Genomic DNA, 26,587 nt, shown 5'->3' with positions numbered 1-26,587 from the left:
AAAGAAAGAGGAAGCCTTTGGAAACTTCTATATATCAAAGAGTATCTTGATGTAATCTAAATGTGTGAAGGTCAATCTGAATGTTATGAGCTAATGGAACACAAGAAAGCAAGAATGGAAATGTGCCAACTACTTAGAACGTTATAGGTATCAAAGTGAAGGAGGTCTGCAGCTAGAACTAGCTGAAGGTAGAAGAGATGGAGAGAAGGGTGAGAGCCAAATATGATTCGGAGGTAGAACAGGTAAGTATTTATGGATTTGTCTATGTCAGTATCTGGAGATGGTGGTAAACTAAGAGAAATAAAGGAATCAAAGATAATGTCTGATAATCTGCATATGGTAATATATTTTACTGTAATAAAAAAAGGCCAAGAGAAAAACAGGATTTAGGTGAGAAAGTTGTACTTCTAGGTTTATTTAAAATGTGTTAAGTTAGAGATGTCTAATGGACATGCTTTTCATCTATATCACTGATTAAATCTTATAATTAAAAGGTTGTTTATGTAATTATTTGCCTATTGTTAAGTACAAAGTTTCTCAAGGCAGAGATCATCTCTGTTGTGTTGCATTGAGCCTTGCTTGCATAATACCTGGCAGAGAGCAAGCATTCTGGGAATTCCTTGAATACAGGACATATAAGGGTTTGTATTAATAAAAAAATAAATGAATATTCATAATTAATTTTCCTTTGGTGATCATTTTTATCAAATAAACAAAGTTTTAATAGAATATACTTTTTACTTGCATAAGGATGAGCCAAGAACAATAAGATGTCTACAAAGAACCAGGAAAATGGGTTCATTTGCTAGTTAAATCACCTGCTTCCACATAGCAGTTTTCTAGAGCAATGGTTCTCAACTTTGGTGCACATTAGATGCAACTGGAAGTCTTGTTAAAACAGGAATTGCTGGGCCCTATTCCCAGAATGTCTGTGGGGCCTGACAATTTGCATTTCCATCAACTGCCCAGCTGATGCTACTGGTCCAGGGAGAGTCACTGCTCTAGCACGCAGAAGTTTTGAATTTGCAGTTCATGGATCCTGAGAAGAAGCCTACCATTGGGCTATTCGGCATCTGTACACATATCCTTGAGAGAATATATGCAGAGTTTTGATGTATAGGCTATTTAGCATTTTTCTAGTAAACACTCAATATATTTTGTCAGATTCTCAAAGAATGCTTCCAAAATGTAATTAACACTATGAACACTGGTACTCAATAATGAATACATCAATCTAGTATGAATACATACTAGAATGAATACATACTAGCCACCAGGAATCTTGGCTCTTCCATTCAATTGCTGAAATCACTGAAATGTGTTTTCAGACAAAATAACCCTTCTAAAATGGGCACAATGATAGTATTTATTTCATAGGCTTGTTGTGGCAATCAAATAAGTTAATACTTGTAAATCATTTAAACCAGTATCTAGCAAGTGCTAAATAGGCAATTGCTAAATAAGATTAAAAATCTGGGCAAGTTTTAAAAGGCCAAGACTCTATCCCTGGTGATTCTAACATGCAGCCAGTGTTGAAAAACACTGTTCTGAAATGACGAGAGCACAAGAGATCTATGAATGCATTTCCTGAGGGTGTCTGGTTAATTTCTTTTCAGTGAACCAGACTTCCCTTCCCAGAGGAGCTTGGCTAGAAAAAACAGAAAGGACTAACAAGAGCTTTAGCCTCCTAGACAAGAATTTGTTTGTATAAAATTTAAAGAGTCGTTGCTTGCTCATCTCATTTTCTTGCAGTTATGGGAAGGGCTGAGAGAAACAAAGTGGAAGGGAAAAATGGTTTTATCCACAATGACTATTAATTTTGTTTAAAATCACCACAAACAAAGACCTGTCCTAAAATAAGAATATGCCAATATTTTAAAGAAATGATCAGAGAGGAAACTAATAACTGCTAGCCAGCCTTCAAGATGATACCAGTGATTCTTGACTCTTGGGGTTCGTATCCTCCTACTCTCTCCCACATTGAACAAGCTGAACTGTGCAACCAATGAGATATTGTCGAAGTGACTGAGTGTGGCTTCACAGCATAGATAATAAAGATGGCAGCTTCTGCCTTTTCTCTTGCATTGTTCACTTTGGGAAAAGCTAGCAGCTGTGTCTTGGAGATGGTCAAGGGGTTCATGAAGAGGCCCAAGCTGAGAACAACAGAGGTCTCCTGTAGACAGCCATAGGATTATGGCACCTAGGAAAGCAGTCCTTCAGCCCACCAAGCATACAACAACAGCTACTTATATATGTTGCAAGCCACTATATTTTGGGATAATTCATTATATCATAATAGGTAACTGATACACTAATCCTAAACATTTTATTTTTTAGGTATCTAAGCTAAGAGTTTCTCTTTTACTATTCTGGTGCTACTGCAGGGGATCTGTTCACCAGATCCCTTAAGCTCACCAAAACTAATTAGTTACTAAAACAATTAGCTGGAAAAGTGGGTATGCTGCATGAGGGAGAGAAAAAGATAACCCAGTCTCAGCCTTAGAGTCTCCTGAGGCCTCACCTAGGAGAGAAAGAAGAAAGCTGTCACACTTGAATGAGTACCAAGCTCAACAGTTAGAGACCAGCTGTATTCATGACAACATGGACTCTGAATTGACTTAACAAGAAACTTAAATTCTAATGCCAACTCAAATGAGAAATGTGAGAAAGCTCAGTGTTTTCTAGGAGCACAGAGGAGCAGGTTTAACCAAATCCTTGAATGTCAGTGTCCACTGTTGTTCCTTATTTCAAAACCAGAGGCAGAATTACATGAGATAAAACTAGAATCTTGAGTTCAGGCAGGGATAAAATACCCATCACGACCTTAGGTTCTATTTGTATGGTGGCCACATATTAATTAAAAATATCTAAACAGGTGATGCTCCATATTCTGATTCTAATACCAGCTCAGTGGGCTTTTGGAAACTCACTTCCATTTATGTGAGATTCTGCTAAAGCTCACTGTTGTATAATAGAAAAACAGACTTAAGAGTCGTTGAAGTTATTAGCCACCGAACTTCTAATAACATCAGAACACACAGCTGTGTGTTCAACAAATAGATTTGCCTGTTACAAGTGGGATGACATTCATAGCCTGAGAAGTTAGCTTAGCCCTGTTCTTACCATTTGATTACTTTTTAAGTTACACCAGAGAAAGTGGCTGACCAGTTAATTACATACCTACTCTGATGTATTCATCTTTATCAAAAGAGCATGGAATATTACTCAGGTAAACATATTTTAATTATCCTTTACTGAAATAATATAAAAAGGTGATTGAGTAGATGGTCAAAGGTGTACCCAAATAATTGCATTACAAACACTCCTAGATGTCTATTTTTCTTATGTTATTTAGAAACCAAATAATTTAGTCAGAATGGTTTTAGATTAATTACACAGAGTTTGCCTTCTCTATCCACTCCAGATATAGAAAACAAATGGTTTCAACTTAACTGCAAGGGAGGAGGGGGGTGGGCGGGTTGTAAGGCAATGGCCAGTGGAGGAACCTATGAAATGCACTTACTATAAGTGTGAAAAAGTATTTGTGCTTCCCAGTTTAGGTCAATGGAATTAACGCCAATGCTCTCCTTCAATGTAAAGATGAAAACAGTCAAAAATCTCCTAAATTTCTGAAAAGCAGATGCCAGTATGCTTCATTTCTTGCTTCCATTTTATTGTCTTTTATGTTTATTCTCACATGGCCACAGCTAGCTCATCAGTGTATGCAGGGTGCATTTGCCACCCCCCCACCATCCCAGTTTTTAATTATAATGTGTTTATTTCCTTATTTTGATTTCAGATGTTTTGGAAGGGATAACCAGGACGCCCCAAACGCTTTTGTGTGTTTCATCTCTTGGCAAACCCTGAGTGCACCAGGTGCTCATAAGAAGGGGCAGGGCAGACAGAATGTGGGAAGAAACCTGAAGAACCAGCAGAGGAAGGTGGGGCTGAAACACATCTGTCCACCTTGGTTTTGCCCTGCTTCTCAACATTTATTCTCACTGATCTCCATTTCCCCATTAAAATGACATAGGGGATTTAATGGGATATTTTTAGACTTTGTATTAGACAGCCTGACAGCTGATTTTTATTAACCAGCCTGTGAAATCTGTTTGATGGCTAAACTGTGACTCTATCTTGTAAAAGCAGTGTTTTGCCATATGTTCTGTGGGCTGTGTTTGCTAATGTAAAATAGATTGTTATATATTAGAAAGCCTTTGGGTAACGATTGAGGCTACAGGGCATTCTGATGAGCTTAAGTGTTACTATTCTGTTGTGCAAATATCCATATGGACAATTAAACTGAGGAACAATGTACCTCAACACAGAATGGATTAGAAAACATATAGGAAATTTTAACAATGTACAACAGCCTGGCTCTAATCTAAATGAAAATAATTCTGAAATATGTAGCTAATCTACACACATATATTCATTTACACACTGCTTTAGTGAACCTTTGATTTTCATGCAGCCATAATTTATTGAGTACCTATTACATGCCAGGCTTGTGTTATGGACTGACACATGGTTAACATAGTTCTTTTCTTTTTTTTCTCAAAAACCTCCAATCTCATACAATTGAAAATGTCACTCATAAGACTGTCTATTCCACTAAAAAACATTAAAACATTTTAATCTTCAAAATATATATGAAGTATGCTGAATCATGATCTATTACTCATTGATAATATGAAAAATACTGTCATGCAAAGTTGTACCTAAGTCCCCAGTTAAATTTACTCTAAGATTAATACAACTTAAATGGTAAAGTTAATTATCAACTTTCTATAACATTTGGCTTATACAACATTATGATACAAAAAAACATTAAATGTTTCAAAATGTACTGAATTTTATTCTACTCAAACAAAAGGGGAGGAACAGTGAAACACAAAGATGTGCTCTTGAAATGTTCCCAAGGTCACACAGCAAAAGAAGGTCACAAATTGATGTCTCCTCTACTGCCCTTTCCGCTAATCCACTGAGTTGAGATTAGATGGTAAACTTTGTAATTTATTAATTCAACAAGTAGTTATTGAGTAGCTTCTATTTTCAAGGCATCATTATAGACAATGTAGATATGTTGGTAAGAATCATAGACAAAATTACATTGTGGCAAAAAAGACACATAAGAAATAATCAAATGAACAAACAAATAAAATATAATTAGTTGCTATGCAGCAGATTAAAGTAAAGTTATTCCTGGGAGCTATTATAGATAATGTGGCGAGAAAAATCTCTGAGGAGATGTTGTTAGCTGAGCCCTACATGGCTGCCTATGAAGACTGGTTGGAAGAAAAAATGAGGCATCAGAGCAGCAGGCCAAAAAATCCCTCATGCAGGAATAAACTTTTATTATCATGAAGACAATAAAGAAATCAATGATAACCCATACATGCTTAAGTCACTGGATAAATGATGGTACCAATAACTGCTATAGGGAGCAGCAGGGAAGAACAGGTTCTGACAGAGGAGATTAAGAATCTACGTCGACCCTAAAAATTTTCAGATGCCTGATAGGCTTTCAAGAAGGGAGAAAGAATGCAGAATATATGCCTAGGGTAGTAAATGCTATCTGAAAAAAATGTATTTGCTGAGTAGACTGGTGGTTCTTGTCCGATTTAAGAGAATTCTGGGGTCCCAAAGAGATAATGAAAGCAGAGAGATGTAAAAGGATGTGGTTAATAGGCGAAGATGGAAGACGTAGGAAGGGCTGGGTCATTAATAAATTGGAGAAGAAACACCTCATTGCAAAGCAAGGAATTGTACCTCTGGGCAGTTCTGGTGTGATTTTAAAGATGAGATAAATCTCTCTATTTGTGAGTGGGACAGCTTGACTTTATCAGAAAACTAGGTATTATGATCCATTGTGTATCTTTTTTTTTTTTTTTTTTTTTTTTTTTTTTTTTTTTTTTTTTATTTTTTTTTTTTTTTTTTTTCTGAGTAAGAAAAACTGAATGTTTTCCTCTGCATCTTGGTCCAGGAAAGCTATTAAACAGTGGCATGATTAACATGAACTCTCTAAAACCTGTCTTAACTCTCCCAACCTACTTTCCATTTTGTAATCAAAACAATTTTGCTAAGTTGCAAATCTAAATAAGACGAGCACCTGCTGAAAATCCTTTATGAGACTTTATTTCTTAGTGTCAAACTCCTCATGATGGCCCACAAGGCCCTGTCTGCTTGTCCCTGTTAATTTCTCCTGTCTTACTTCTTGCTACCCTTTTCTTGCTCATTGGGCCCACTGAGTTCTCTGATTTATCAAATGCCCCTTGTGCTCTCTCTAATTGCTAGTGCTCTGTTCTACCAAAAGCTCTTCTTATTCCTACCTATCCTGTAGGTCTTTATCAAGGTTACATTTTCTTAGAGGAAGTCTCTAGTAAGCTTGCCTTCACCGCTAGCCCCAGGACTGATATAGGTGCTTCTCCAGACACTGTCATCATTAGTCCTCACCACTCCATATTGCAACTGTCTGCATTCTTGTAGTCCTTCTCCATGATCTCGATAAGGGTAGGGACCAGGGTTACCTTGTTCACTGTTACATCCCCTACATCCAGTGCATCAATGGTCATTTAGTATCTATGGCCTCAATATATATTTGTTGAATAAGTACAAAGAAAGTTTTCTATGAGGTTGTCAGTTTCAACAGGATAATAACCTGATGTATGGTTCTATATCTAACTGTAAACACAGTATGGGTGCACAGAGAATATTTATAGAATTGTTTAACTTAGAGCTGTATTCCTCTTTCTTACATTGTATGATTTATACTTATTCAAGGTGGAGTTTTGGGTGAAGACCCCTGCCATTGCTCTTGTGTAAACTCGGTAGGATTTTGACCTGCCTCCCTGTAAATACTATTTCCAAGTCCACATAGACAAATACCTGGACTAAATATTCACCCGCCCCCTCAATATGGCCTGTTTTGGTAAATGAACTACCATAGAGTATTCTTGCATATGAGCATAATCCTATCAGTGAAATATTCTTATGATACCAGAACTTAGACCATATAATTAGAAATGTGTAGCTTCTTGAGGGCTTTTTGAGTACTTTGAGACCCTATCTTTCTATCATATGAAAACTAAACCGATCACAATAATTAATGTTTTAATTCTTAACATTTAAAGCCAAGAACACAAACTCACCATTTAACTCTAACATGTATTCTAATAAATATAAACATTTATAATTACCTTCTAATGCATATTTCATGTCCAGAGCAAAAAGAGTCCACATAATTTCGGCACTTATTTTTCCCATGTTCAGTTCTTGAGGAAACCTAAAATCAAACACATTTTATTAGTGTATGAAAAAGAACAACGTACCCAAAACCAAAATACATCGTTTTACAAATATACCATAGTAGTTATTGTATAGTTCATAAATAGTTTTATTTATGACATTTCTCTTTATGAACTTTCATAAGTAGGACCAAAAAGTTACACAGTAGGGTTTAATGTTAAAAAATTATTGGGTGGTAAGTAAAGAGACTTCATTATATTAGTGCCAAAGTAATGGTGCCTGGGGCTCCCTGTGGATGTCTTCTGATGAGTGCTTGTGTCTCAAGAGCTCCTTCAATTTTATCAAAGACAACTTCTTTTTTCTCCTCTTCTCCTCCCTCTTCTTCCTCCTTCTCCTCCTCCCCCTTTCCCTTCTCCTCTTTCATTCTTTCTCCTTCTTCCTTCCTCCTCCTCTTCTCCTTCTTCCTCGTTTTTCTTCTGACAGAGTCCCACTCTGTCGCCCAGGCTAGAGTGCAGTGGTGCAATTTTGGCTTACTGCAATCTCTGCCTTCCAGGTTCAAGTGATTCTCCTGCCTTAGCCTCCCAAGTCATTGGGATTACAGGTGTGTGCCACCATGCCTGACTAATTTCTGGTGTTTAGTAGAGACAGGATTTCACCATGTTGGTCAGGTTGGTCTAGAGCTCCTGACCTCATGTGATCCACGCACCTTGGCCTCCCAGAGTGCTGGGATTACAGGCATGAGCCACCAGGCCCAGCCAACTCCATCTTTTCATGTTTCATTTTTGAGGGTAGAGCAGATGAAGCTGAATAGCAAACAACATATGACGCTAAAAAAATCACACCTTATATATGTCCCTCAACCATTTTCTTTGAATCAAATTTAAGTACTTCTGCTTTTTCTATTATCTATTATCTTCATGTGAATTACTTCAACAAAGAATCCTCAATCCCTCTGGCAAAATGGCCCATGGTAGACACCCACTAATCTGTACCCTAGAATTTCTATGCAGGTCTGTGTTTTAGACTAAACAAGCTTAGGTTGAAAACAAGATTCTGACTGCTTCTAAAAATTTATTTATTTTTTTGCATATGTTTTCAATTTCATGATAAGACTCCTAAGTAATACAAGCCCAATGAATATGATGGCTGAGTCCTTTCATTACAATATAAACATTCACATCATGCCAGAATGTAAGACTAGAAGTATTTTCTCTCTAGATATAAAATGCATATAGACATGTACACATGAATAAAAAAGATATAAAATGAATATAGACATGTACACATGTACACAGGAACAGAAATAGCTCTCACATTCATCTACATTTGGGAGTCCAAATGAACAAAAGAGTATAGTCCTGTATGGAAGATGTTACCTAAGAAATATGACCTCAGGACAACCTAAATAAGAAAAGACTATTGACAAATATAGAACTACTCTAGTCCATATATTTTCATCAAAATCAGAGTGTGTTGCATCAATCTCCCTTACTGACTGCCAATTGTATCAACTTATCTAATAAGATATTTGATTTTAAAACTTAAATCCAGAAGCTTTACAAGTATTTATCAAGTATTTAAGTTCAGAATGCTTCTCAAAAAATTTAACAAAGCTGAATACATGTAAATTGGTTTTCAATATTAAATTTTATTTATTGATATAAAAATAACGCTAGACAATTTATTTCAAAAGGATTAGTTTGAGCATAAATATTAGCATCATACATTTTATAGTACATTAGATTTTATGTAACTAGTATGCAGCATCTGAATTATAAGTAATATAATAAGAGTTCTTTATGTTTATAAAAGGGCTAAATTGCTTAATTATTTTAATTTATTTGAATCAAGAATAAAGTAAGATTATATTAGCTTTACAGTACAAGATACAAGAAACACAAAAAGACTAAAGAATCTCTTATAAACATATATATATTATATATATATTATATATACATATAATATATATATATTATATATATATTATATATACATATAATATATATATATAATATATATTATATATAATATATTATATATATATATATAAAACACACAAAACTAAATAATCTCTTATAAACATAGATGTAAAAATCTTCAACAAAAAATACCAAATTTAATCTCACAATATATAAAAAGAATAATACATTATGATCAAGAGAAGTTTATCCCAAAAATGCAACATCAATTCAACCTTCAAAAATGAATCAACATAATTTACCATATTATTAGACTATGGGAGAAAAATTTTAAGATCATCTCAATAGATGCCAAAAAAGTATCTGACAAACTTCAACCTCCATTCGTGATTTTAAATCCTTCTGAAAGATAGTAATTAAAGTGAACTTTCTTAACCTTATAAAGATAGTCTACAAAACCCTATTGCTAAAATTACAGGTAAGTCTCATACTTGATACTTAAGGATGAAGGCAATGATGTTGACTCTCAATATTTCTATGGACCATTGTACTGGAGTTCCTAAATTCTGTTAAAATGCAAGAGAAATATGTAAGAGGCATATAGATAACAAAGGAAGAAATAAAACTATTCACAGACATGATTGTCTACATAAAAATAACATACTAAAATTGTCTGCATAGAAAATGTCTAAAAAACTAATTTAAAAAGCTACTAAATAGGTCACAAAATACAAAGTCATGTATTTCTGCATACTACCAATGAATTATTGAAAATTGAAATTAAAAGTATCCTTTATAATAGCATCTGATATGGTTTTGCTCTATGTCCCCACCCAAATCCCATCTCAAATTATAATACTCCCATGTTGAGGGAGGGATCTGAAATGCCGATGGGTAGAGGTAGGAGGGTGATTGGATCATGGGGGCAGTTTCCTCCATGGTGTTCTCTTACAGTGAGTGAATGCCCACGAGATCTGATGGTTTTAAAAGTGTTTGGCAGTTCCCTCCTGTGCTTTCATCTCTCTCCTTCTGCCTTGTGAAGAAGGTGCCTGCTTCCCCTTCACCTTCCACCATGATTATGTTTCCTGAGGCCTCCCTCACCATGTGGAACTGTGAGTCAATTAAACCTCTTTTCTTTATAAATTACTTAGTCTCGGGGATTTTTTGTTTAGATGGAGTCTCACTCTGTCACCCAGGCTGGAGTATAGTAGCGCCATCTTGGCTCACTGCAACCTCTCCCTTCCAGGTTCAAGTGATTCTACTGCCTCAGTGTCCTGAGTAGCTGAGACTACAGGTGTGTGCCTTATAGCAGCATCAAAATAGACTAATCAGCATCAAAAAGTATTAAATGCTTAGTTAGAAATCTAAGATAATAGGTATAAGATTTACATAAAGAAAACTATAAAGTATTGAGAAAAGAAATAAACTAAGGCCTAAATAAATATATTTTCTTTATTGACTGATATACTCAATAAAGCTAGAATTTTATCTTTTCTCAAATTGATTTACAGATTCAATGCAATCTCAATCAAAAGTCCAATAGAATTTCTTGTGGAAGTTAACAAACTGATTCTACAATAGACACAGCAAAGTAAAAACATCAGAAGACAAAAAAAAAAAATGTTTTTTTAAAAGGTAAAGAACAAACATTACTTGTATTTGCAGGTTTCTATGAAACTATAATAATTCATACAGAATGTCTTCAAATACAAGACTGGCTAATTTTCAACATGTTTAACAGTATGTCAGTGAAGGAAGGATAGTCTTTTCAACAAGGGATGCTAAAACACTTGAATATCGACATGCAAAAAAAAATAAAAGGATTTTGACTCATACCTTACAACAAATTAAAAATTTAACTTAAAATAAACCAGAGATAGACCAAAATGCCAAACCTAAAACCATAAAACTTCTAAAAGAAAACATAGTAGAAAATCTTCGTGGCCTTGTATTAGGCAAAAATTGTCTAGATACAATTCAAAATTGTGATCCATAAAATAGAATATTGATAAATGGAACTTAATGAATTAAAATCTGATCTTCAAAAGACATTGTTGAGAAAACAGATAAGCCACAGACAGGGAGAAGAAAATTTGCAAAACATGTGTCTGATAAAGGACTTATATCCAAGATATATACATCACACTAAAATCTCAGTAATGGAGTAAAAAATTACCCAATGAAAATAGGCAAGTGATTTAAATGACACTTCAGTAGAGAAAAAAATTAGATGTGAAATAAACACATGGAAATAGGCTCAACATTGTTAGTCATTAGATACTTGCCAATAAAACTATGATGTGATACCACTGCATGTCTAATACAATAGCTTTAAAAAAAAGGCAAAAGCCCAACAATATTAAGGGATAGCAAAGATGCAAGGATGCAGAGGAGCTGAAACTCTGACACACTGCTTTTGAGAATGAAAAATATTATAGTTGTTATGGAAAGCATTTTGGCAAATTACATTTTTCAAAGAATTAGAAAAAAAAAAACACGATTCTGAATTCACATGGAACCAAGAAATAACACAAATAGACAAAACAATCTTTAAAAAAAAATGCCACAGATCCTCTCCACCATCTGTTGTCTCCAGATTTTTTAATGATTGCCATTCTAACTGGTGTGAGGTGGTATTTCTATGTGTTTTCTTGTGCACAAATTAAATTCTCTAATGTATAGCTCCACTTCTTCATTTTCAATGCAGTAATAGCTTAACTTAATCTACCATTTATAAAGAGGAGGTTTAACAAAATAATGAATCCATTCCACCATTACGTGACTGTCTCCTGTTTTCAATTTGCAGCAATTTTTCAAAGCACAAATGTTTTAAATCTTGAATCTTATGAGATACAATAATTTAATAACCCAATTTATTATCCTGCAAATTTATTAGTGAAATAAAGAAAACATAATCTGCCACTGCCAAATTTGATAATAGTAATTCATCAGTCACAATGGATACAATTAGAATCCATTAAACATGAAGTATTATTTTGATATGCAGTTTGACTTTGAAGAAAAGTATGTTGATTATTACAAACAAGTAAGCTATGATTCTTTGTTACTGCCTGTCATGTACACAACTGAAATTTTTTTGTCATAACTAGAATTTAGTAGAGTTTGTTATGCCCTTTTTACATTATAAAACATATTAAGCTTTTGTTAGTATGTTCTTCACTTAAGATACTTGACATGCATTAGTGCAATTAACTGCTATTACCATGAATGTAGTGAACAATTAAGCATACATTTCAGTAATCAGGGTTCCACTAGTAAATTACAAGCTATTCTTACAAATTAATGCCTTGGTGAAAGTCTTTCCTTTTGTACTTAGGTTGTCTTGTACCATAAAGCAAGTTCATCATAAATGCCATTTAAAGCCAATCACCCTTTTATCTTTTGGGTTTTTCTTTGTTTCATTTATAACCTAAGGCATTATTTTAATGAACTGTGATATTTAAGAATATATTTAATTTTAACAAGAAAAATAAAATTGTGAATCTATCTAGATTAACTATTTTTTTTTTTAAGACAGGTTCTTTGTTGTCCAGGCTGTTGCCCAGAGCGTTCCCTTGGCTCACCGCAGCGTCCACCTCCTGGGCTCAGGCAGACCCTTCTACCTCAGTCTCCTTAATAACTGGGACTACTGGAATGTAGCAAAATGCCTGGCTAATTTTTGTGTTTGTTGTTGTTGTTGTTGTTGTTCAGACGGAATCTTGCTATGTTTCCCAGGCTGATCTCAAACTCCTGGCCTCAGGAAATCCTCCTGCCTTGGCTTTCCAAAGTGCTGGGATTACAGCCATTGCCCCTGGCTCACACTTTTTGAAAGCTTTTATTTATTTATGTCAGAGACAGGATCCTGCTCTGTCACCCAGGCTGGAGTGCAGTGGTACAATCATAGCTCACTTCAGCCTTGAATTCCTGGGATCAAGAGACCCACCTGCCTCATTCTCCCAAGTAGTTAGGACAAGCAGCATGAGTCCTATGTTAACTATTGAAATCAGCATTGCATAAGCCGATAAAAATACCATCTGTTAGTATGACAAAGGAGTTGGACATGGCCAGGCCAGAGACAGCCTAAATAACTTGTGTAATGTGCATGGGGTAAATAATCAACAGAATTTACTGAGTTTAGATAACGGTTTCTCAAGCTGCAACACCTGGTAAAAGCAAGTCCTCATGTTCATATTGCAGGGCAGGGAGATTAAGGCGTAGAGCAGAGATGGAGATTACCATGGTGGAGCATCTACTCAATGCAGGCACTAGGCCAGGTGCTTTTTGTGCATTATCTCTGCAAATCCTGATATGGTCTCATAAGTTAAGTTTTGCCTCCTAATTTCTAAAACATAGGAAATCTAAAGATATTGCAATCAGATCCAGATTAATCATTAAAATATCAGAAATGTTCAGAAGGGTTAACACTCATCATCTTACTTATGTGATCCTTCCGTTAATATTAACCCTTTTGTTATTTCAAAGGGTTGCTTACATTTGATTCTGCTTATTACTAGATATGTGATTTTGGGTAAGTTAGTCCCCTCTGTGCTTCAGTTTCATCATCTGCAATTTGGGGAAGACAATGGTGCTGATATCATTAGAATACATTTAGAATTAAACATTAAACTGTAAAAATGCTTAGAATAGCGCCTGGCTCCAGTTAATTCTCCATGGTTCCCTATATAATGATTATGACATTTATAACATGTAAATATCTAGTTGTAACAAGCATAACAAACCTTGAAACATTGAAGATCAACTCTTTTTTGCCTCTGTGATATGTGGTCAGGGAGGTAGAAGACTGAAATCTTCAGAGGCGTTTGAATTAGCACAATTCTTGGTAAGCATTATTTGACAGTACTGTTGTGCAGTTAGAAAAGTATTTGAATTCTTTCATTTATAGTATTATTTTGGGAAACTGCAGAGAAACATACTTGATCTGATTTAAAATTCAAAATGGCTATAATTAACATAAGTAACAATTTTAAAAATTACTTTTGAAATTTTACTTTATATCATTAGTGTGTCAGGTAAAATTTTATAACAGATCTGTGGGTTTGTTCACTATCTGTTCTGCCCATTGTGAACTCTAGGTCTGCAAAACTGATCACTTGTATGAAATGAACTGTTCGCCTAGATGCCAAGAATTCAAATTAAAGCATTTTTTTTAAAACATTTCAACAGCAAACAAACTGCAACTATATTGGAATACATATGTCATTCCATATAATATTATATTAGGTTAGTTCTGCTAATTTGGTTCTAAAAATCAGAGGCTCAAGTAACTACAAATAATTAAAAAGTAATTTTTGTAAGGATACTTTGGGTAATGGAGAAGAAAGATTAAATTGCATTACCATATTTTATTAGAATCCAAGAAAAGCTGAACTCTGTCAACTGGAGTCAAAAGCCCTGGAGTCAGGATTCATAGACCCTCAGACAAAATAGACAAGATGCTTCTTCAGAGTTTCAGGCAGCACTGAGGAGTGCATTGAATTACCAGAGATGGGGATCCTGATGCACAAAGTCCTCCAGTATGTGACTCTGCTCTTCTATCCACTTTTCCTTCTAAGCATTCTTTCCCTCCACTCACTGTTAACTACATTCTTCTCTTTCAACTCTATCTTCATTCCTGTTTATACTTCATTTTGATTTATTCTTAATTTTGGATCACCTACTATAGGAATCTCCAATTTTAAAATTTTCAGTGTCTAGTCTCCCTGTTAGCTGACTCATTCTTAGGGTTTCTTGGTACAGTCAGAGATTAAACACAGTTTTCCCTATTGTGCAAATTTTTTCTCATAAGGTTGCATCAACAAGGGTGTGTAGGAGGACAAGTTTAATCACAGAATGATTGTGACTGTGGCAGCCAGAGTAGTTAACCATTTTCAGACTCCTGATTAATCTTTTACATATCTCTTTTACCAATTAAATATTTGTGACTGCAACCTTGCACAGTGCCTGGCATATATTAAGTGTTCAATACATATTTATTAAATTGAAATGAAACTGATAATGAAAAATAATAAAAGTTCAGTAGAGCAGAAAAGAATGAGATAAAATACTTTAAGTTAAAAGAAAGAATTAAATATTTATCTCATCTTTCCTGTATTTACTATATATCAGAGCAACCAACTAAGTAACCCTAATTAATGAAAGTTCTTCTTTACAAAAAATTCCAAAGAATAAATGTTGAAGAAATGATGAACTTATGAAACCACAATTTTGTCATCCCTAATGAAATAGCAAATTCTGAAGTGATCATAAATAAATGAAACCATTAGAGGAAAGGTTGATGAAGGAATTTTCAAAGCAGAAATAAGGCTGTCAGCATTAATCAATGTTAGCATCACCTTAAGGGAATAACCAGATAATGGACTACCTGAAGTGACAGAGGATGAAGTATACACAGTCACTTGAGAAGTGTTCTTTAAAAAAATTCATCTAAAATGTTCAGCTGTGGAGAGTACTGCCTATGAAGGAACAAGTTAAATAGCATCACAAGGATGCAAATAGAATAACAGAAACAGTGGCATGTTCTAAAGGATAATGAACATAACTTCTTTCAGAAGTCAATGGTATAAATAAAAAAGGGAGGGGGGACTTAACTAGTATGAAGGAGACTTATAGATCATAACAACCACATGGAATGATTATACCTTATCTGGATCCTGATTGAACCAAAACAATGTAAAAAATTGTCTTTAAAGAAAATCAGAAACATCTGATTATGGAACAGGGATTACATAATACCAGGGCATTACTGTTAATGTTATTCGTTGTGATGCGCGAAAGAAAGCCATGACTTTTAGGGATAAACACTGAACTAAGAAAGGATGAAATGATAAGATATCTGAGTTTGTTTAATATAATTCAGCCAAGAGAAAAAAAAAAGTGAAAACTCAAGAGTACAGATGAAGAAAATAATCACAAAATTTTGATAACTGTTGAATTTGAAATATGGATATACAGGACTCTACTGCATAGTCTCTGTACTTTCTAGTAAGATGAACACTTTCATAACAATTTCTTAAATATAAAAATAACTTGGGGAAACCATAGTGTAAGCAAACAAATCAATAACTTTAATACTCTGAACAACATTATTTCCAAAACAGAAAGAACAAAAGGCAAATTCCTGATCAAAGTAGCTTAAACCTAAACTTACTCATTTTAGCAAATCGAATATACTATCTTTAAAAATATGCAATCTAAAACTAATGTTCTGGCACATCACATAGCCCTTAGAGGGGAGAAATAAGCATATTTTATCCTTGCAAATAGAAAAGACAACCTTTTAAAATTGGTCCATTTTCTACTCAATACATTGAGATACTTTCTGCTATCTACACTTAATGCAGAGAGAAAATGAGTCAAGACTTCACTGTACGTATACTTTTGGAGAAAACAAAGAAATTACACATGATAGTACAATGCATGCAAACAAATGAGATAACAGAATGGATGAAACATATTTCTGCATATGTTTTGGTCTGCATAACAAAAACAAAGTAATATAAAGTCATGTTAGTTTAAGTAAAATGAGTAAAATTTTCTGAATATTTAGAAATAATTAAGATTTATTACTTTTAGGCACATATAGTGAAACTTCCCTACATTATATATTTAATTGATATCAATCTAAAGGACTTTCATATCTATGTGTACAGCTGCCTGTTGCATGTAATGCTTAGAAGTCACACAGGTAACCAAATCTCTGTATATCAAAATGTAAGTTACTGTGTACTTCTTTAAGTTGATACTTCCTCATATATTTCTTATCTCCAAAAATGATGTGCCTACAAATATTTCAGTGGTCTCTACTTTTTTTCCTTAGAACTCTACTCAATGCATTTATTCATAAAGATCTTTGGATTTATTTCCTTAATATTTCACAAATCTGAACTTAACTCTCCATCATCTTATACGAGGCTTTCATATGTACTCACTGGATTACTCCTATAGCCAGTTAACATTTATCTTCACTATCAGAAGAAAGACAATAATTAAAAAATGAGAAAAAATGGTTAATTTAATTTAAAACAAAAAACAAAACATTGAATAAAATCAAAAGCTGTTTTTTAAGAACAATAAAATTTATAAATGTTCAGTCAGTTGGACAGGACAAAAGGGAAGACACAAAATACCAATACTAAGGATAAGAAAGGAAAAATCAGTTCAGATTTAATAGGCATAAAGGGAATAATAATAGACTCTCATAAATAAACTACGATAGAAAATTTCACTCCTTAAATTAAATGGAAAATTTCCTTGAAAGACACAAACTATAAAAAACTAAGCTGAACAAATAGGTAAAATGAATAGCTTTATATCCAATGAAGAAATAAAACTTTTAGTTAAAAAACTTCCTACAACAAAACTCTAAGCCCAGATGATTTTTCCGGTAAATTCTATCAAGCACTCAAAAGAAATGGTCCATTTTATAAAAACTCTTTTGGCAAATCAAACTGGAGGAAATTCTTTCTAACTCATTCTATAAAGCCATCATTACATTGATACATAAACTAGAAGAAGACATTATAAAAAAATAAAACTGTAGACCAATATCCTCATAAACACAAATGTAAAAATACTTAACACAATTTTATCAAATAAAATATAATAATATATGGGAAAGATTTTACATCAAGATCATGTCCCAGGAATTGCAAGATTGTCCAAGGAATGCAAGGTTGGTTTGAAGTTTAAAATTCCTTAGCATAATTCATGATACTGATTGTTCAAAAGCAAAATTGCATGATTATCCCCCCATTATGAATAGAAAAGATATTTGACAAAATCCAACACCCTTTCATGATAAAAACTTTCAGCATCATAGGAACAGAAGAGAACTTCCTTAACCTGATAAAGAATTATCCATGAAAAACATTTAGTTAACATCATTATTCAATGGTAAATGTCTCTATGGTTTCCTTAGGAGATTGGGAAGAAAGCAAGAATTCCTGTTCTTCACTAATTTTGGTCAACATTGTATTGTAGATTTTAGTCACAGCAATAAGGCAAGAAAAATATTAAAATACAGACAAATTGGAAAGAAATAAGTAAAACCATCTTTATTTTAGACAAAAATATAATTTATTTAAATAATCATAAGGAACCTACAAAAAAGTAAACCGAGAAAGGCTGAAGATGTATATTTGTGCATCTATGCACTATGACCAAAGAATGAGAAATTGGAATTAAAAAAACCATTAAAGATAGTAATAAAAATACTTAGAAACAAATTAACAAAGCACATGCAACACCTGTTTATTAAAATGGACAACTGCTGCTTTGAGAAATTAAATAAGACCTTAATGAATGTACATACCATGTTAATGGATTATAAAATTCAATATTGCTGTTTTCATTTTTCCCCAAATTGATCTACATATTTAATGCAATATTAATCAAAAGTCCAGCAGGTATTTTTCCCACAGAAATTGACAAACTGATCCAAAATTTAAATGAAATTGCAAAGCAACTAGAATAACCAAACAATTTTCAAAAACATAAAGTTGAATAAATTTTACTACAATATTTAAAGATATATTATAAAACAACAGTGACCAAGGTGTGCCGTACTGGTATCATTATGGATATATAGATTAATGGAACAGAATACAAAAAACTTCAGAATTAGCCTCTTACATATATAATCAGTTGATTTTTCACCAGGTTGCCAAAGCAATTCCATGGGAAAATAATATTTTCAACAGGTAGAGTCAAAAAATGTACAACTGCATGAAAACAATACCAAAGAAAGTTAAACTTGATTATCACACCATATGTATTAACTTGAAATGGATTATAGACTGCAATATAAGATTTTCTAGAAGACAACTGTGGTGTTGCAAGCTGACTGTGGAGATTGCAAAGACATCTAAAATAGAATTCTTAAAAAATCTTAAACTATAAACAAACTAATCAATAAATTGAACTATTACATTAAAAAAATTTTTAAATGCGCAGTAACTATGCTCTTCAAAAGACACTAGTAAGAAAATGGAAAAGAAAGTTATAAACTAGAAGCATATATTGCAACATTTATATCTGATGACAGATATTTATCTAGTGTAGACCTTTACACCTCAACAATAATGAAATAAACATCCTAACTTGGAAATGGGAAAATGATTTGAGCAGAAACTTTACCAAAGAAGTTATATGAATTTGAAATATGCAGACAAAAAATACAATATCATTAGGATTCAGAAAAATGCAAATTAAAATCATAGATAATATTATATGTCTATTAGGATACCTAAAATTAAAAAATTTATCAAATCAAATATTGGCATGGTACAGCCACTTTGGAAAGCAGTTTGGCAGTCTTAACATTAAATACATACTTGTCACATAACCCAAGAGAAATAAAAGAGCATGTCTATACAAAGACTTATAAACAAAAATTTATAGTAACTAAATCTTGAAAAAATACAAATTTTAATTTAACAGATGAATGAATGAACATATTGTGGTATATATGTATAATGGAATACTACTCAAAAAATAAAAAGAAACATATAATAACATGGGTGAATCTCAAAATAGCTGTAATGAATAAAAGAAGATTGACATAGGAATGTAGAGAATCTATAATTACATTTACACATAATGATTACATTTCAAAATGAATTCATCGTATCAGAAAGCAGTTAAGTCATTGTCCAGGAATGGTGGTGGAGTGGATGAATTACAAAAGAGGATTAATTACTGGGGTAATGGATATCTTCATTATTTTGAATATAGTGATAATTTTGTGGCTAAGTACATATGCTTATGTATTCAAACTATTGAAATTATACTTTTCAAATATGTGAAATTTTATTATATTCAATTATACCCCAATAAACCTGTTAGAGAGACAGAAACCTAGAACTAAATCTGAAAATATTCCAGTTAATATTATCTAGTTTCAATTAAATGCTGAAATTTCTACAGACATCTAAAATTCATTATAAAGAATTTTAAAAGTTGGGAAACTATTATTCAAATAAATACTGTAGTTTATTAAGAAATAAACAACATGGGAAAGGAGAGAAACAGATACTGACTACATGTATAAATTTCATTTATTAATTCATTCAACAAATATTTATGCCTGAATACATACTAGTCAACAATACAGAAGTTCTTTCCCTCATGCATATATTCTACTATTACTGTAAACTTGCCAAATTTGAGTAAGCAAAAGCCTACAATGATTTCTCAAACTCATGATAACAATAAGAACTTCAATAAATGATCTGAATCAATAATCATGGATTACATTGAAAGAGATTTTAAAATGTCCTATATTTTAAAATTATTCATTCAGTTGCCTTTGCCTCTAAAACAAAACCCAAGCTTCTTTTAACCTGACATGTCCTTAACATATTGATATGTGCCTTCATTGTTCGATCGTGAACATAAGACAAATTAACAGAGGTTGTTTATTAATATTGCAGACTTCTGTGTCAATTTCAGGTTTTCTGACTCTATAGATTTGGAATTGGGCTCAAGATCTGTAGTTCAACTAGTAATCCATATGATCCTTATGTTAGTGGTCTGGATTTTTTACTTTGTGAAATATGCATTAGCCTAAGTAACCAAGGAGACGATTAATGAAGCATAAATGTGACAATATATTATTCAAATGAAACAGGTATAAATGAAAATCTCCAGTGAAGGTCCCAGATGGCCAAATAGGAACAGCTCTGGAGTGCAGTTTTCAGCAAGAACCATACAGAGGGTGAGTGATCACCGCATTTCCAAATGAGTTTTCACTGCCCACAGACCAGGAGATTCCCAGGCTGAAAAGTGCCACAAGTTTCCAGCATGGCTGTTTCAGCCAGTGCCGCAGGTTGGTGCACAGAAACTCACACAAATCTGGGTGGCCATTTCAACTGGTACCTGGAATGCCTGGGAGACAGAGCTGGCCATTTGACTGAAAGGGAGGAGGCTGAGACAGGGGTCCAGGTGATCTGGCTCATCAGGAACCACCCCCACAAAACAAGCAACCTGAAACGTTCTGGATTGAGAATATTACAACAAGCTAAGCTGGACCCAGGGTGCTCCAGCTCAGGTCGGGGAACAGCACCTGCTGCTGCAGAGGCAGTTCACCAATACCAAGGCAGTTGTAACTGTACCTCTATAAACAACACATCAAGGAAGTTAACACAGCAGCTGGGCAGAGCCCATGGCAGCTGAGCAATGTCTCTGCTGGCAGATTGTGACTAGACTATCTCCATGCTGAGCAGGGCATCTATGAAAAAAGGCAGCAGCACATCAGGAACTTATAAATAAAGCCTGGCCTTCCTAAGTCAGAGCATCTGGGAAAAGACACAGTTATGAGTTCTACTGCAGCAGACTTAAACGTACCCTCCCAGCAGCTCTACATGGAACAACGGAGCTCCCAGCACAGCACTCGAGCTCCTATAAGGGACAGACTGTCTCCTCAAGCAGCTCCCCAACCTCCATATACCCAGAGACACCTCATAAAGGAAAGCTCAGGCCGACATCTGGCGGGTACCATTCTGGAACGAATATAACAGAAGAAGAAAGCAACCCTTACTGTTCTGCAGCCCCTGCGGGTGATCACCAGGCAAGCAGGGTCTGGAGTGGACCTCCAGCAGTCCTACAGCAGAGGGGACTGACTGTTAGAAGAAAAATAGAAACAGAAAAAAAAAGCTTCAACGTCAACAAAAAGGATGTCCACTCAGAGACCTGATTTGAGAGTCACCAACTACAAAGACCACAGGTAGATAAAGACATGAAGATGGGAAGAAGCCAGTGCAAAAAGGACGAAAACACCAAAAACCAGGACACCTCTCCTCCTCCAAGGGATCACAACTCCTCACCAGCTAGGGAACAAACCTGAATGGAGAATCAAGCTGATGAACTGACAGAAACAGGCATCAGAGGGTGAGTAATAACAAACTTCTCAGAGCTAAAAGAACATGCGCTAACCCAAAGCAAAGAAACTAAGAACCTTGAAAAGTGGTTAGATGAAATGCTAACTAGAATAAACAGCTTAGAGAAGAATATAAACGACTTGATGTAGCTGAAAAACACAGCATGAGAACTTCATGAAGCATACACAAGTTTCAATAGCTGAATCAAACAAGCAGAAAAGAGGATATTGGAGACTGAAGATCAACTCAATGAAATAAAATGAGAAGGCAAGATTAGAGAAAAAGGAGTAAAAGGAAATGAACAAAGCCTCCAAGAAATACGGGATTATGTGAAAATACCTAATCTATGTTTGATAGGTGTACTTGAATGTGATGGAAAGAATGAATCCAAGCTGGAAAACACCCTTCAGGATATTATCCAGGAGAACTTCCCCAACCTAGCAAGGCAGATCATGATTCAAGTCCAGGAAATACAGAGAACACCACAAAGTTATTCCTCAAGAAGAGCAACCCCAAGGCACATACTTGTCAGCTTCAACAGAGTTGAAATGAAGGAAAAAAATGCTAAGGGCAGCCAGAGAGAAACGCTGGGTTACCCACAAAGGGAAGCCCATCAGACTCACAGTGGATCTCTCGGCAGAACCCCTATAAGCTGGAAGAGAGTTGGGGCCAATCATCAACATCCTTAAAGAAAAGAACTTTTCAACCTAGAATTGTATATCCAGCCAAACAAAGCTTCATAAGTGAAGGAGAAATAAAATCCTTTACAGATAAGTGATTGCTGAGATTTTGTCACCACCAGGTCTGTCTTACAAGAGTTCCTGAAAGAAGCACTAAACAAGGAAAGGAACAACCAGTACCAGCCACTCCAAAAACATACCAAATGGTTAAGACCACCAACAAAATGAAGAAAATGCATCAACTAATGGAAAAATATCCAGCTAGCATCAAATGGCAGGATCAAATTCACAAATAACAATATTAACCCTAAATGTAAATGGGCTAAATGTCCCAATCAAAAGATACAGACTGGCAAATGGGATAAAAAGTCAAGAGCCACCAGTGTGCTGTATTCTGGAAACCCACCTGATGTGCAAGGACATACATAGGCTAAAAATAAAGGGATGGAGGGAGATCTACCAAGCAATTGGAGAGCAAAAAAAAAAAAAAAAAGCAGGAGTTGTAATCCTAGTCTCTGACAAAATGGACTTTAAACTAACAAAGATCAAAAGAGACAAAGAAGGGCATTGCATAATGGTAAAATGATCAATCTAACAAGAAGAGCTAACAATCCTAAATATATATGCACCCAATACGGGAGCACCCAAGTACATAAAGCAAATTCTTAACGACCTACAAAGAGACTTAGACTTCCACACAATAATAGTGGGAGACTTTAACACTCCAGTGTTAATATTAGACAGATCAATAAGACAGAAAATTAACAAGGATATCCAGGACTTGAACTCCGATCTGGACCAAGCAGACCTAATAGATATCTACAGAAATCTCCACCCCAAATCTACAGAATATACATTCTTCTCAGCACCACATTGAACCTACTCCTAAATAGACCACATAATTGGCAGTAAATTCCTCCTCAGCAAATGCAAAAGAATGGAAATCATAACCAACAGTCTCTCAGACCACAGTGCAAACAAATTAGAGCTCAGGATTAAGAAACTAACTCAGAACAACAGAACTTCATGGAAACCTAACAACTGACTCCTGAATGAAGGCAGAAATAAAGATGTTCTTCGAAGCCAATGAGAACAAAAACAGGATGTACCAGAATCTCTGGAACACATTTAAAGCATTGTCTAGAGGAAAATTTATAGCAATAAATGCCCATGTAAGAAGCGAGGAAAGATCTAAAATCGACACCCTATTGTCAAAACTGAGAAAGCTAGAGGAGCAAGATCAAAAGAACTCAAAAGCTAGCAGAAGACAAGAAATAACTAAGATCAAAGCGGAACTGAAGGAGATAGAGATACAAAAAAATCCTTCAAAAATCAGTAAATCCAGTAGCTGGATTTTTGAAAAGATCAACAAAATAGACAGACAGCTAGCCAGAATAATAAAAAAGGGAGAAGAATTAAATAGATGCAATAAAAAATGATAAAGGATATATGACCACTGATTCCACAGAAATACAAACTACCATCAGAAATTAGTACAAACAACACTATGCACATACACCAGTAAACTTGGAAGAAATGGATAAATTCCTGGACACTTACACCCTCCCAAGCCTAAACCAGGAAGAATTTGAAACCTTGAACAGACAAGGACTTCATGACTAAAACACCAAAAGTAATGGTAACAAAAGCCAAAATTGACAAATGAGATCTAACTGAACTTCAGAGCTTCTGCATATCAAAAGAAACAATCATTAGAGTGAAATGTTAACCAACAGAATGGGAGAAAATTTTTGCAATCTACCCATCTGACAAAGGGCTAATATTCAGAATCTACAAAGAACTAAAACAGATTTACAAGAAAACAAACCCATCCAAAAGTGGGCAAAGGATATGAATAGACATTTGTTAAGGGAAGACATATATGAGGCCAACAAACATATGAAAAAAATGTTCATCATCACTGGTCATTAGAGAAATGCAAATCAAAACCACATTGAGATACCACTTCATGCCAGTTAGAATGGCCATCATTAAAAAATCGAGAGACAACAGATGCTGGGATGGATGTGGAAAAATAGGAACACTTTTACACTGTTGGTGGGAGTGTAAATTAGTTCAACCATTGTGGAAGACAGTGTGGCACTTCCTCAAGAACCTAGAAATAGAAATTCCATTTGACCCGGCAATCCCATTACTGGGTATATAACCAAAGGATTATAAATCATACTATGATAAAGACACACACACGCGTATTTTTATTGCACTATTGTTCACAATAGTGAAGACTTGGAACCAACCCAAATGCCTATCAATGATAGACTGGATAAAGAAAATATGGCACATATACACTAAGGAATACTATGCAGCCACAAAAAGGATGAGTTTATGTCATTTGCAGGGACATGTATGAAGCTGGAAACCATCATTCTCAGTAAACTGACAAAAGAACAGAAAACCAAATACCACATGTTCTCTCTCACAAGTGAGAGTTGAACAATGAGAACACATGGACACAGGGAGGTGAACATCACACACTGGGGCCTGTCAGGGGGTGGGAAGCTAGAGGAGGGATAGCATTAGGAGAAATACCCAATGTAGATGATGAGGTGATGGATGCAACAAATCGCCATGGCATGTGTATGACTATGTAACAAACATGCACATTCTATACATGTACTCCAGAACTTAAAGTATAATTTAAAAAAATGATTTTTTTTTAAAAAGAAGTACTTCCCAGCACCTATGATAAGATCATGATATGTTACAGATTAAGAGGAGGTCTTCCATTCCTAATAGAAGAGAATAAAAGAGCAAAGTCTGTACAGAAGTTAGGAATCACCAAGGCCATCAGAAAGAAAAGGCGGATATAAGAATTAGGTCTGGGGAAAACGGGAGAAGAAAGTGAAAAAGGCAAGCTTAATATAATGGTGATTGCATACCAAAAATAGAACCACTTTCTCCGCAATTAGGAGGAATTGTGGGGCTGGGGGAAATTGGTGGTTAATAGGAAGCAAAAATGGATGAAGACTGAAATACCTGAATTTATTTCTTCTTTAAGTGGAGTTTTATTGGACTCAACGTAAAAGTTCACCTCAACTGACTTGCCAAGTATAAAGAATAAGAATACAGCCATTTATCCACAGTAAGTCAAAGACTACTTCACTGTTCTACTTTATAGTTTGCCTAGTTCTGCTACCCTTGCTACCCACAACATTTCAGGTCTAACTAATATTGTCAAGACAACACTCTTTATTAACTAGATTGCAAGTGCCTAGCTAATAGTCTGATATTATTTTGCTTGCAGGGTCTTTAATATGTGGGTGTGAAATAAAATCTAAGTAAGCAATATTAAAGTAGGATTGTGTCTTGGAAATAATCTAATAATTACATCTTTATTTTAGTTGGGAGGAAACTGAGACCCAGAGAAATTTGATAATTTGCCTAAGGTCTCATAGCTAGTGGTATTTTGATAAAATGATGATTTTTACAGTCTTTTCTACAACAGTCATGAATTTAATTAATCTATCTTGTCTTAGAGACATTAGATTATAATTTGTGAAAATTGACTTGCTTTATTAAATATTTTATTAAGTTTTTTAAATCAATACAAACAACTATTTTGAAAGATTTTTTCACAAGTCTTTACTATTAACAAATCACAATGCAACGTGTTTAACACTATTTCTTCAAAATTATTTTTAGTTTTGGGGGAGTGTACATATTTTTCTTTTGAGACAACGGTATAGTTAGGAAAGGATCCACAGGAAAAGTTTTACATTACGCAAAAATAAAATCTTGGAAAATATTTGTGTCCATACCCAAAGAATCATATTCTATGCAGCTCAGATTAAACATTTATAATATCATTTAATTGATATTTAGT

At 34.4% G+C, this 26,587-nt stretch overlaps 1 protein-coding gene across 2 annotated transcripts in view; it reads right to left on the bottom strand.

Annotated features, from left to right (window-relative positions):
- Positions 1-26,587, bottom strand: part of UNC13C (unc-13 homolog C) — a 625,259-nt gene that overhangs the window by 195,932 nt on the left and 402,740 nt on the right. For both annotated transcript variants that reach the window (XM_037743781.1, XM_017543349.2), the window contains exon 19: positions 7,200-7,285. In XM_037743781.1, coding sequence (XP_037599709.1) covers positions 7,200-7,285 — 86 coding nt within the window. The remainder of the gene's footprint in view (positions 1-7,199; positions 7,286-26,587) is intronic.

Source organism: Cebus imitator, unplaced genomic scaffold (genome assembly GCF_001604975.1).
Source record: "Cebus imitator isolate Cc_AM_T3 unplaced genomic scaffold, Cebus_imitator-1.0 Scaffold154, whole genome shotgun sequence".
NCBI lineage: Eukaryota > Metazoa > Chordata > Mammalia > Primates > Cebidae > Cebus > Cebus imitator.
This window is presented reverse-complemented; position numbering and strand designations above follow the sequence as displayed.